The 14237-nt window shown below is 40.4% G+C and overlaps 1 protein-coding gene across 1 annotated transcript in view; it reads left to right on the plus strand.

Moving 5' to 3' along the window:
- Position 1: 1 nt before the first annotated feature.
- Positions 2–14237, plus strand: part of SLC30A4 (solute carrier family 30 member 4) — a gene marked incomplete at its 5' end in the record, with an annotated part of 29669 nt that continues 15433 nt past the window's right edge. The window contains 2 exons of the mRNA XM_019503824.1: positions 2–131; positions 8096–8242. Coding sequence (XP_019359369.1) covers positions 2–131; positions 8096–8242 — 277 coding nt within the window. The remainder of the gene's footprint in view (positions 132–8095; positions 8243–14237) is intronic.

Below are 14237 nucleotides of genomic sequence, written 5' to 3' on the forward strand. Positions count from 1 at the left end.
GCCCGGCGCCCGGCCCGACCCCTGCCACGGCTGCCGCCGCCAGCGCGAGCGGGGCCGCCAGGCGAAGGTGAAGAGGCGGCTGAGCCTGGCCGCCGTCCTCTACCTCCTCTTCATGGCCGGGGAGCTCGTCGGTGAGTGCTGCCTCTTCACTCGGTGCAAGCGGAGCAGGAGGTGGGGCGCTGCGGCCCGGGGGAAGGGGTGTCGGCGGGGACGGGGTCGTGTGGTCAGGAGACGGGCGTGGGACGAGCTGTGTAACGGGCCTTTCGTGTGCTGTGGTAGGCCAGGTGAGCCGCAGGGGCCCTCGGCGGAGTGGTGGAGTTATATCTATATTCACAGATTGTAAGGAATATAGAAATAAATACTTGGCAAGAAAAGAAAGGAATAAGGAATATAGAAATAAATATTTTTGCAAGAAAAGAATGTAGAAGAAAAAAGAAAGGAATGCAGAAGGGAAAAGAAGAAAAAATATAGAAATAAATATTTTGGCAAGAAAAATAGATCGGGTCACCATCAAAACGCTTGGTAGGACGCCTGCTGATGGATTTGGGAGTATCTGGAGTCCCAGGGTGAGAGCCTGGGTGGGACGATGCTCAGGGGTTGTAGTGCTGTAGGTGGTGTTTAGATTGATTGAGTTCTGCCTGCTCAGTCAATATGTATTTTGGAACAACTGAGTTCTGCTCAATCAATGTGATTTAGCTGATTTGACCTGGAGCATGAAATATATTAATTTTAAAGTAAGTATCAGATTACCATAACCAAATAGAAAATATTTCCCCTCTCCATGTATTTTCAGTTATTGCATCTTTACTATTTATCATAGGAGGTGGTGGAATGTTTTAGGGCAGAAATGCAGCTTCTCAGGTTCACAGTTTCCCTCTTATCACAGGATACCAGTGTTTGTAAGGAATACATGGTGTGTCAGCTTGGTTATCTGTGCTCCTTGTCCTCTGAGACAGCAGCACAAACCATTGGGTAACTGACAACCCCTTAGGTTGTGGGCAGTGCACTATCACAGTGTCCTTGACTTCCAGCGACTCGACTTGCGGTGCTCGGCATTTTACACCTATGTTATCACTTATGGTGCTGATCCTTGCACTTATGGCATGCCATAAGTGTGAGGATCCAGTGCCATACATCATTCAGTCAGTGCTTCGGCATGCTCTGGCATCGTGATATGCAAGTCCTGATGTGTAAATTTCTTCTACTTCCAAATTAAAGAACCCAAGCTGCCCGTTGTACTCTATGGCTGTAATGCCTTTGCAATGTTGCAAGGAGTTCTCTCTTTTAGCAAACCTAAGCAACACAAAGTGAAATTCAAGCCATGTCCATTCAGAAACCTTGCAGTTTGTACTTGGCAATACAATGCAAGTCCTGATGTGTAATTTTTTTAGTGCAAGTCCTTAGTGCTTAGTGTTAAGCTTTTTTATATTCAGTATTGTATTCAGTTTGCTGTTTCTTAGTGCAGGGGTTCCTGCTTAGTGGCTTCCTGATGTTTCTTAGTGCAGGGGTTTCTGCTTCCTGATGTTTCTTATATTCAGCCCTTAAAAATGGCTGATAAAAGGAAAGGCAGTGCTCTAGTGATGGTGTGGTTCTGATAAGAAATGGAGAAAAGTCATCACATTAGAGGTGAAAGCCAACATGATCAAGCTTAGTGAGAGTGGTTTGTTGCAACCTGAAATCGGTAGGCGATTGGACATATCTCATACTACTATGCAAATTATTATTAGAGAAAAGGAAAAAAAAAGTGGTGAAATTAAAAGCTCAGCCTCATTGCAATCCACTATTACAACGCAACGTGCAGGACTTGTGGCTGATATGGAAAGACTTTTGATTTTGTGGATTCAGGATCAAATTCAGTCCTGTGTGCCATTGAGTTTAGCCACCATTCAAGCCAATGCTTTGAGTCTTTTTGACACTGTGAAGCAACAACATGGCGAGGGGTCCAAGGATGAAAAATTCAGTGCACCTAAAGACAGGCTTACCCTTTTGCTTGGCTCAAATGCTGCGGGTGATTTCAAGCTCAAACCCTTGCTTGTTTATCACTTTGAAAATCCCAGAGCACTTAAGGGTTATGTTAAAGGCACACTTCCAGTCATCTGGAAATCAAATTGTAAAGCTTATGGGACTGGGGCCCTTTCTGAGGAATGGTTCACTGTCTATTTTGTGCTGGCTGTTCAGAATTATTGTGAAAGGAACAACCTTGCACATAAGGCATTGTTAATTTTAGACAATACCCCTGGACATCCTGCACACCTTGCAGATTTAGACCCTAACATCAAGGTTGTTTTCTTGCCCCCTAACACAACATCGCTGCTCCAGTCTATGGACCAGCTTTTAGGGCTCCAGCCTATGGATTTCATCTTTTAAGGCTTGCTACCTTAGAAGAACCTTTGCCCAGGTCTTCAGTATCACAGATCAGGGAGGTGGACCAACCCTCAAGGGATTCTCAAAGACCAGCAACTTGATCTCTAATGCCTATGCGTGCTACAGGGAAATTTACAATGAGAAGAAGAGGGCAGCAAAACAAACATCCCTGGATCAGTTTTTCAAAAAGCCATCAAGTGGCCCTAAGTCTCTTTCACCTTATGATTAAATAAAACTAAACAGCTGATTTAAATATGGTGTTTATGGTCATTTATATAAAAAGTTGGGCATCAGGCCCTTGGTCAGGAATGTAACCCTCTATTATAACCTTGTTTCTATGCGAAAATCAGATTTGACTTGCATAGTTTTGACTTACAGCACCTTTTCCCGGAATGTAACCTGCTGTAAGTGTGAGGACTGCTTGTATTTGCCTTCTCTGCACTAGATTAGTACCAGTTCTACAAAGACTATCATTCCTCCACTGGACTCTTCTTGCCCCCAGAGCTGTTAAAATCAGCAACATCAGAAGGTCTAGTGCGTGTTGTTTTAAAATAATAAATAAGTCTGAGCTACTTTGATAATGATTTAATGAAAGTTCTTGCATGTTTTGTTTGTCAGGAGTTGGGAGAAACATGTTGCCTCTCTTTTTTGCTCCCGTGATAAAAAGCCATGTGATTGTTACTGGTTTGAATTATGAACACAATTTCCAAGTTCAATTTTTATTTATCCCGGACAGTCTGTTTTGTTATCAAGGCATGTTGTTGCTCTCAGTTCAAGAGAACTGTAAATTTTTAATCAAAACAGCATGACACAGCAGTCTATAAATCTGTAAAACAGTAAATTCATTCACCTGCTATGGCAGTTTAACCTTGAAAGAAAATCTAAGGTTGAAAGGCACGTAGATGTGAACGCAAAGTAATTAAAAGCTATACTTTCACCAATATGTAATTGTTTTCTCTTTTAATATCCTAACCAGTGTTTATTCTTCATATAAATATTACAATGTCAGACTACAATCTGTCTTTTGTACCTATTTATATCATTTAGTGTAAATGCCTACCTCGTGCTACTTGAACTCTTGAAGAATATCTAAACTCTGCCATCCACTTTCTCCAGATCTATTCTTCTGCTACTCACTGTTTAGAAGCAACAGAGTTAAACATGTAGTGTCATTGCATTAGTGTATCAGTTATTAGACAGTCACTCATGCTGAACTGAGTTTTACTCGTGATGTACAATTTTATCACTTTCTAAATATTTTAATATGTATCTGTAAATGGGAAAATAACTATTGATCATAATTAAAAGCAAAAGTGGAAAGAGCTGTTGAAAGTACAGGACAGATGCTGTGGGGGACAGATAGTGTCTACAACATAAGACTTACCACCTGTCACCTCAAATTCATTTCAGTACTGACTGAAAGACGTGTTGTTTAGTGGCTCAGCTGGAATGAAACCTACCACTTCCTCATCTCTTGAGGTGCTCTTTAGTGCAGGTTTGAGTAACACTTGTACTTTGGGACATCATGCTATTGACTGGATGTTACGTGCACTGCAAGTTGGCTGTAATTTGGCAAACCCTTTATGCAGATATACAATTTACTAAACCTCTAATGGGGAATCTTCCAGAGAAAAAGACTATTTTTTTGGTCTCACAACAGGTAATTGACATCTGTTACCTGTTCCCTTGTGTCTCATCTTAGACCTTATCTTAAGGACACAGGGTAATAGCAAGTGGTGATTCTGCTCATCAGCTTCTGCTTTTCGGGGCTTGGTTAGTCATTAATAAGACTGTCAGAGTCCATAATCTAATTATGAATGAAATGCTTAACTCTGAACAAATTGTACAGACCTGACAGAATGACTTCATTTGTCCTCTCCTGGTTTTGTCTTTTTAGTGTAGCATGAGCAAAGAGTGAATTTTGTAGAGGATGTATCTGCATCCCTGGCATGTAATCTCAGGTATAGGAAAAATCATGTCATAAGTATGCATTTGTTTTACCATGTCTATGTAGTTTTAGAGTCCCAAGGTAAAAAATCAGCATAGACACTTTGTTAGTAGTTCTACCAGTAGCAAAATCTATACACTAACTGAGTTTCCTTAGCTGTTGTTGGGCTAGGTACTGGAATCACTGAGATCTTGAAATAGCTGGCTTCGGCATCAGTAGTTGAGATCTCAAGCAAATCCCTAGGCCTGCAGGTGGTTTCTGGTTCAGTCCTCTATTCATGATTTGGAGACAGAACTGGAGATGGAGGTCTCTAAAATTAAACTACAGTTTAATCGTGATCAGTTCATCATGGCTTCTATCTTGGAATCAAGACTCATCCAAGTTCCAGAGTGATGGATCTCTAGGGTAGTAATATAATCCTCTATCTTTGTAATATCTGGGCAACTCAAATTCTTTAACGTATATCCTCACAATAATCACATGAGGTGTATTATCTGTTGTCTTTCATACAAGAGGTCACTAAGTACTTTGTTCAAGGATTACAGGAGGTCTGTGGCAGAGCATGGAACTGAATACCAGGTTCCCAAGCCTTGTGCTACTATATTAATGACCAGACTTCAATACATTCACTTCCTTCCTTTCCTTCTTTTCTGATCCTTCCTCTTGAGAACATTCTGAAGCTTATTGCTCAGGCATTTGAGAAACGTTGCAAGTAATCTCTAGGACTTTCCCACAACTTTATTTCTATAACCTTTGACACACACACTGGCAACTACATGCCTCCTTCCCCAGTGCTGCTCTCAAAGTAGGGGAGTACAGATTTAGTTCTAGGGAAAAAAAGGTATATCACCATGGCAGACAACCCTGTCATACAAAATTAATCTACTTAGCAAAGAGTGTTCACCTGCCTACATTGTTACACCTGGGCATCAGTAGAAGGTTTTTTTTTCTGCAGGAACTGGATCTGTGAAATCTTGACCAGCAGGGGTTTCAAACTGTGGGCCAAGTGATTAATCTAGCCCACTTCAGGGATGTTATGTTGAGTGTTTCTGAATGTGATGAACAGTCAGTTTAAAATTCAGATAAGATAGAGCATTCTAGCTGAACTGACCACTTTTGTGGGAATGCTGCTGTATCAGGAGGTGAAAGATGGATTGTACCTACTGGCTGAATCTCATCTAGTCTTTCTTACTGGGGTTTTGCATGTGTTTAGAAATTTGTGATCAGTCGCCCATGAGATGAATTTTTGTCCTTCACGGCTGAGTGAAAACAGTGGCAAGGTATTGGGGATTATTAATGCCTTTTTTTTAGAGCTGCAATTCATGTTTAAACCATTTTTAAGTCTTTTATCAAGAACCTACACTTAGAGATTAAGAACCTTAACTTTTAGAATGACTTGTATTCTCAATTCTTGCCTTGTCACCATTCGTGTTACATTAATATTATTCAGTATTTAATTTCCCTTTTTATTATTATTTTATTTTTAAAAGGTTATTTTTAAGAAAAAGAGAGGTTACTTACAGAGAATTGACTTGGTCTGAATGAATGTGGCCTTAACTGAGCTCTTATTAATGGAGTTGCCTATAATGTAGGTGTCTTAATATTGACATGCTTCTAAAAAACAAGGGAAAAACTGAACAGAAAAGCTATACTTATGCTAACACGCTTGCTTTAAAGTAGTAGTTCTCAACCTTTTTAGGCTAAAGGCACCCCTCTGTAACTTGTGAATTAAACAGCATCGCATTTTAAAAACAACAGTATTTGTTGCAGTACTTACCTCCTAGCAGAGGGGCCAGGCAGTGTGGGTGGGGGAGCAGTCAAGCAGGGAGAACTGCAGCCTGTCCTTAGCTGCTTTCCTTGGCACACCTTGCTTATCTTCTCTCACTTTCTGTGGCACCCTTCAAAGGATTGTGGTATCCCAGTATGTCCCAGAACCCTGGTTAAGAATCACTGCTTTAAAGGTTCATAAAGTAAAGCTACTGATCCAAATTTCTTTATATTTGACTTGTTTATCTTTCTACAATGAAGACTGTAAAATCAAGCGGAGTCCAATCTTTCGAACTGCAGGTTTGCTTTTGTTTTCTTTTTGTTTTGTTTTTTTAACTAATGCAAGGTCACAAGCTTCATGCGGAATGGATGGGAAAAGGGTAACATATTCTAAGCTATTTTGCTTGTTTTGATGATTCATAGATTCATAGAAGTTAGGGTCAGAAGGGACCTCAGTAGATCATCGAGTCCGACCCCCTGCCCTGGGCAGGAAGGAGTACTGGGGTCAGACAACCCCAGCCAGGTGCCTGTCTAGTCTCCTCTTAAAGAACCCCAAGGTTGGGGAGAGCACCACCTCCCTTGGAAGTCTGTTCCAGATTTTGGCAGCCCTTATCATAAACTTCTTTCTGATGTCTAACTTAAAGCTGCTCTTCATCAGTTTGTGGCTGTTGTTCCTAGTGACTCCAAGGGGTGCCCTGATAAACAGAGCATCCCCTATTCTTTGCTGCCTCTTTCTCTCCCCTTCCCCCCCGATGAATCCGTAGGCAGCCACAAGGTCGCCTCTCAACCTGCTCTTGTGGAGGCTGAAGAGATCCAGGGTCCTCAATCCGCCCTCATAGGAGAGATCAAATTTAGATATTTGTGGTCATTACTGGCAACCACTATAATGCACTTTTGAGATGGCTGCATCCACAACATATGCATACAGACAATTTTTTGGTGATTGACCTATCAGGAAATCTACCAATTATGAGCTTTCTTTTGCTACACTCTAGTAGTTTAGATAGGATCCTCAAATTGTCCTTACACAAAGGTCAGGTAATGGGAAATAATGGAAACAGAAGCCTTTCCATCTGAGGTATTATTTTAGTTCTAAACCCGAAACTTGAGCCTGGTAAGTGAAAAACCAGCATCATACTATACTTGGCAGCAATTGCAAAAATAATCTCAAACTTCTCCCAGGACAAAGAGACAAACTAAAATGCTGATGAACTAGCAGGGACAATGGGAACAGGCATAAGTCTCATTGTCATTATTTTTAAGATATATACATGAGAAAGTCCTTGGCTTCCCTTTGGGGAAAGGATTGTGTAAAGAGAAGAAGAATATATGCATGTTAAATTAATCCCTCCACTCCTTCTATCTAATATTATTGACATCTGCTTTGGGGCAAATCAGTCTCTTTGACCTTGTGATCTGGGGATATTGATGTCAGTACAGCCCACAATTAATTATGAGAAGTGGAATAAATTTCAAAGAAAAAAATATTTCCAATTAAAAGTATTATCCACTCCTCCTGGGGACAGGGAATGATGATGATGGGTAAGGTTAAATGTAATGAAAATTGAGAGGGGAGGGTGAATTTCTTTGTCACGGAGTCAGTGGAGCTTTACCCCCATTTCAAAGTGTCAAAAGATTTACAGCAGTGGCTTAACAAAAGGATCAGCTGACTAAACACACAAAATAATACAGAGAAAAGACATTAAGCTACTTTGAGCCTGTTCCTGCAAACCTTTTGCTAGAAAGTAGTCTCAGTGAAGTCGCAGGACTGAGTCCTTCCTAACTACCTAATCTGTGTTGCTATTTATACTGCATTTATCACCATGGTAGCATTATAATATAGCATGGCAGATTGATTGCAATGGGTAAAACCATCAGTTTGGTGAACGCTTATATGAAGCATATCCAGTTGCTCAGTGCAGCATTCTGCATGCTGGTAGTTGTAGACTCTGCCAAAAGCGCATTACACAGAATCATTAATATTGCATGCTCTAACTTTTCCCATTTTATTTTTAGGTGGATATGTTGCAAATAGTCTAGCAATCATGACAGATGCACTCCATATGTTAACTGACCTTAGTGGTATTATTTTGACCCTCCTTGCTTTATGGTTATCTGCAAAAGCTCCTACAAAAAGGTTCACCTTTGGATTCCATCGCTTAGGTATGTAAACATTTTGGATTTTACTATTAAAACAATGGTGTGACTAACAACTTGAAAATCTAATTTTAGAGTCCTATTGTAGATGATTAAATTATTGGAAGAAAATGGGTAATGCACATTTAAAAATAGCTTTACATTTTAAAGTCCTGACTCTCATTTACTCTTAAGATCTCTTTATACTGTTATAAGAAGTGCTACTCTATGGTACTGTTCACAGCAGTAGTACAGAGCCGTGCTAGTTTTATGCTACTAGGGAATTGTTCATGGCACAGTGGCACACAGATAATTGATCTGGGCCAAGGATGTGTCTTGTTTTCTCCAGAGCAAAGTTGTGATAAACAGGGGGGTCTTTGTAGAAAAGGTTATGCTGCTGTTGTCTGCATTGATGCTCTTTGTATAGCCAAAGAGAAAGCTGTTCCTGGCTGTCAGATTGGTTTCTTTTGAGTACTAGCCTCACTGCACTGTTTAATAGGATATGGAAAGTAGCAGGCACCTTGGCCTTAACTTTCTTATTCTTTCCTTCTTTGCTGTTCATTCAGATGTAAATTGCATGGAGAAGGCTTTGTTCGAGACAATATATATCTTTTCAAGCACTGTACTATTACAGCTCCTTTTAGGAAATTTAATGTAACAGTGATAATTTAATCTTCAGTTATGTAGCAAGGCATAGCCTCTTTCTTGCAAATAACTTAGTATTAATTATTGCCAATCAAACTGCTTGGTGAGAATTTGATCTCTCATATGGACAACAATCATTCAGCTTACAGCCTTGGCTACCAAGGGATTTTTTGAATATCCAAGGATACAAGGAAATATCTGTCCTGATCCATTTCTAGAGAAATGCTGTACCTGTATAAAAGTGACCTCCTCTTATGTGGCTAACTCCAGTTGGAAACTTAGCATAGACAAGGCTTAGGGGAAAGTCCAAAATGATCTTGATAGCATAATGCCACAAGCATAATACTGTCCTAAAGTTGAGGTTTTGCCAAAGGGGGTAGGGGAAAACTCCGCAGGTAGCCACATGGCTGGGACTGAATGTGCAGCTATCCATCAGTGGTCAATATTAACATGAGTTGTTTTAGCAACTAGGTGTCCTGTGCACTCCTGCGTTTTGGAAGATTATGTCTATTAGGCACAGATCACTTCTCTGATCCACCACAACCCCCATTATTACAGCAGCATTGTTGCTTGTACTGCAGTAGCATCTCAGCAAGTCCATTGTGCTAGCTGAAGTACATAGACAACAGCTGCTGTCCCTGAGAGCTTACAGTCTATGGGCCAGATTTTGATACCTTTTCGTTTTGAAGTTCTGGTGACTTGAGCAGGCTTTCTAGTGAAATAAGTTAAAGGTATCGCAATAATTATGTAACCTAGTCTAAATATATAAGACAGATAAAGCATAAAAGAAAGGAGGTGTTGCTTCATCTTATAATTAGGGAAAATGTTCCACAGAGAGATTAAATCACTTCCTGGAGATCACATAATAAGTGTGTGATAGCTCTGATCCCCAGGCCAATGCCTTAACCACAAGACTGCTTCTTTTCTCAACTCCATGCTATTGTGGAGTAGCATCATAGAACTGTGCTGTGAGTGGGGCCCATGGGGCCTTCCTGTTGTGTCAGTTACCTCCCCAGACTACAAAGAAGAGTGGGGAAACATTGATGCTGGTACATGCTTTATATGCCAGTGTTAATCTCAGCCTGTTACTAATTCTTTCTGGGACCTTCGTAAAGTTATTTTAAGTCTGCCCATTTTAGGCATCAGTAAAAGTAGATGCATGTATAAAATAATTGTTTACCAACCTCAGAAATCTGTTGTGAATATTAATTCACTTTTTAAAGAACTTTTACAGTTATGACTAGAACACATTTTAATCTTTAATAGTATGAGATGCTACTAATAATGTCTGACTGCAGGTCCTGAATTGCAAATATTTTTACAGGAGCTCTCCAACTGCTATGCTCTTTATAAAATATCACAGCTGTTTCTGTTCATCTGGGATTTAGAATGCTTGTAAATTCCAAGTTTCCTATAGCTTTGTACAATGTTAGACCTGAAGTTTACAATTAATATTTCAGATTTTATAATAAGTAGTAGAGAATTCATCAGCCCTATCACCCAGCTTTAGGCTATCAATTAGTCATGTAATACTGCATAATACTGTCCAGTAGCAGAGTTTGGTGGGACTTCTAGCAACAAAGGGTCTGCTAGCATTTCAATTAAAAACTTTTCTTTCAAGAGTTTTTAATTTTGTGGCTCGAGTTCCCTGCAATATGACCCTTCAGGTTTGCCTTGGAGCTCTTCTGGGGGAATATGAATACATACAGAAGTTTGTGTGGTAGAATTTAGCACTAATGAATTCTCTAGGCCTCATTCAAAAAGTTACAGTTTTTTTTCAGAGTTTTCTGTAGTAATTTATAACTCAAGCACTAGTTCGTCTGTAGAAGTGAATATGTGACCCAAGACCAAATGAAGATAAAAATGAAGGAGATCAGTCCGTCTTCTTAAAAAACAGAACACCATTTCTGTTAAACTATTCTCTTGAAAGTATGTGGCAGTTGTGGAAATCTGGAGCAAAGGACCTATATCTATTTGAGTTTATTTTATACTTGTAACAAGCATTTCAAGGTAGAGAGAGGAAGATGTGTTTCAGGGATCTTCTCACTATTTCACATGGAAGTCAATTTGGCTCCACGTCAGATGTTCTACTTATATATTTCATTCAAGGATTTCAAAGCACATTAATTCATGAAGCCTTGGAATACTCCTGTGAGAGTATCCAAGTACTGTTTTCTCCATTGTATTGCTGGGGGAGACATGGGCATATTGACTGAAAGGTCAAAATGATCGAATTTAGGGTCCAGCAGTTTTATATGCATTTGCTTGCCAAAGGTGTAGTACTTAAATGCGCTCATTTTGGATAAAGTATCCAACATCACATGAGTGGACACTAGCAATGGAATAAAAACTCTTCGGCTCTAATCACTTCAGGATGCATTTTCTGAAACGTCCTAGAGGTTGGAGTCAGGAGAACCTTTCTATCTGAAAGGCTAGTTAAGTACTGGACTAGATTACCTAAGAAAGCTGTTGAAACCTAAGTAGAAATTTTTAAGGGCAGGTGAGACAAATATTTGCCAGGAATGCTTTATATATAGCTGCTCCTGCTTTGGGACAGAGGAATGGGCTAAATCAGTAGCGTTCAACCTTTCAACAGTGTGGGCCAGATGAGTGGTAAAGGGCTGATCTGTGGGCTGGACTGGGCCCTAGGGCTGAGTACCACCCCATCCCTGTCCCGTGATTTTCATTGGGTGCTGGGGATCTGGGGCCTAGTGACACTCCCTCTTGTCTCCCACTTACCAGAGTTGGGTCCTGGAAGCCTAGCATTGCCTGCCCCCAAGAGGCCTGGCATCATCCCCCACATGTCAGGGTTTGGTCCCAGGGCCTGGTGCTATTCCCTCCTGGCACCCATACTGAGGTTGGGCCCTGGGGCCCTGTGCTGCCCTCGCCCAGTTCTATGTGCTGGGATTAGGTGCCCAATCCAGTACACGGGGCATGGGGCTCCCCATGGATCTGGGATTTTGGCAGCAGGGGAGCAATGCCATTGCTTCCCTGCTGGCAAATTTCGGAACCAGTGTAGAGCCCCATGGGCAGGGAGCTGAGTGGGAACCAACCTTTTTAGCAGGTGTGCCACATATTAGCCCTGTGTCCTCCCTGAGTGCTACTCTGCCCCCCCTTCCCCTAACTGATTTGCTGCTCTGCTTTCTGTTTCCTTCCCCATGGTCCCTGTTGATCTGATGCTCTGCTTTCTGTTCCCTGCCCTTTCTGCCACTGTGCTGCCCTCCCAGATTTGCCATGGGCCACGCAGAGGCTGCCTATGGCACTTGTGCCACAGGTTGGGCACCCCTTGGTTAGATCACTTCTGTCCCTATTTGACATGATTTTGTACTATAAGAACCTTGTTATGAAATGATTTAAGACCAACATTAATCTGAATTTAATCAAATATGTATTTAAAAAGTAGGAAATGATTAAAAATCTGGTACAGAAAATATGAACTATTTTCTAAAACTCTGGGAACATAAGAAAATTGATGCATTTTGCATTGATTTTCTTTTTAGTTAATCTATTTAGACACTTATCTTGGCAATATTACAAATACAGTGGAGAGTATTTCTAATGTTCAGTATAACTTTTGTTCACAGATCCCTGAATTTTAAAAGCTCTTCATTCCCCAAGCCTGAAAGAGCGTTTTTATTTGTAAAAATGTTTCCGCAACATCCTGCCCATTAGCACTATTGATTATCGATTTGAATTCTGGAGTAAAATTAGCACTACTTTCACCTACTCAGATTATCTATAAATGCAGAATATCTGTTTGTGTCTTTGGCTCTGTTTCAGGTCCTGAAAAGGAATTTTATCAACTCCGGGTTTTGTAATGGTTAGAAAAATGTGGACGTATAAGTGAAATATGCATGCAAGTTTGGAATGTGACGCATCTTTAAAAATGAAAATTAAGTGAGTTTCACTAAGTGGAGATGTCCCCTTTTCAGCTAGTGACTGAGCAGATTTAACCACAGATACTGAATCTGGCAGCTTTTCATTGTTGGTGAGACTGTCATTAGGTCCAGAAATAATTGATCCATTTAGATAGAACATGGTTAATTCAATAAGATGTGAAGGATTGTAACAAGAAGAAATTTATAATTCCAACAGGATGGATTTTTTCTGAAAGCTAATGTGAAGAAAAGCACTGTTTTTGTAAGGGTACCAACATGAATAGTCTGCCTGTTTCATGAAGAATCCCGCCAAGTGTGTGGATAACTTGAGGACTTTTTAGAGATGCCTGTTGCTCTGAAATCATCTAAGACCATGACAGTTTCCTCCAAGACGCCTGTTACTGCCTGATAATGTTTGTGTTCAGCCAGCAGTCATACAATGACCTGCTGAGTGCATTGGTGAGAGTTTCTTTCTGCCAGCAAAATTAAACTATGGACCAAAATATTTTAATGACAATAAAATGCTTCTACAGAGGCACGCTTTTTACTATGTCACTGCCTGAAAAAAATGAAGAGAGTTCCATGGTAAAAATGATATAATCTGCAACAAAGATATTTTTTGTATGCTGACAGATTTAAGGCAGGGAGAACTGAAATAGATGTCAAATGCCAGCTCAGATGAACAATGTAGAATTTTGTTCTAGCTGTGAAAGAAATCATCACAGCATGTGTGGGACAAGAAACAGCATCTGTAATTCAGAACAGTTGTAATTTCAACTTTGATCACCCAGCAGTTGACACAAAGCTAGATATTCTGGCAATATAACTAACTAACAAGGAGATTGCATCGGCATCCCTGGATCACTTTAATTATTAAAATAAATAATAATGACACAAATTGCCTCTTCAGTGCTGCCAATTCACGTGAATTATAGCTGAATCTGATACCATTGTCTATTAATTTTTCCTTACTTTCCAAGCCCCTATTTTCAGTTGCTTCAAACTTCATCCTAAACAATTATTTTGAGAGAAAATTTTCCATGGCTGATGGCTGCCTCAACCTCTCTTTTTAGAAAATAAGTCAACCTAACCTGCCTAGCCATTTCTAAGAATAAAATTAGGGAAAATTAATGTTGTTTTGTCCATGTTAAAAATCCCTTAGATTCTTCATAGATTCCGTAGACCTTAGTTCTGGAAGGGATCTTGAAGATCATCAAGTCCAGCCCCCTGCCGCAGGGGCAGGAAGTCAGCTAGGGTCAAAGGATCCCAGCAAGATAAGCATCCAAGCGTTTCTTGAATGAGTCCAGAGTTGGTGCCAGCATCATTTTTGGAGGGAGTCTATTCCAGGTCTTGGGGGTTTGGACCATAAAGAAATTTTCCCTAAAACCGTCTTGTAGGAGTTTATGCCCATTGGTCCTTGTTTTTTCTTGGGACACTTTGGTGAACAGATGTTCTCCCAAATCCTGATGTACACCCCTTATGTACTTATAAGCAGCCAC

The sequence above is a fragment of the Gavialis gangeticus genome, unplaced genomic scaffold (assembly GCF_001723915.1).
Source record: "Gavialis gangeticus isolate Ggan-Ray unplaced genomic scaffold, GavGan_comp1, whole genome shotgun sequence".
NCBI lineage: Eukaryota > Metazoa > Chordata > Crocodylia > Gavialidae > Gavialis > Gavialis gangeticus.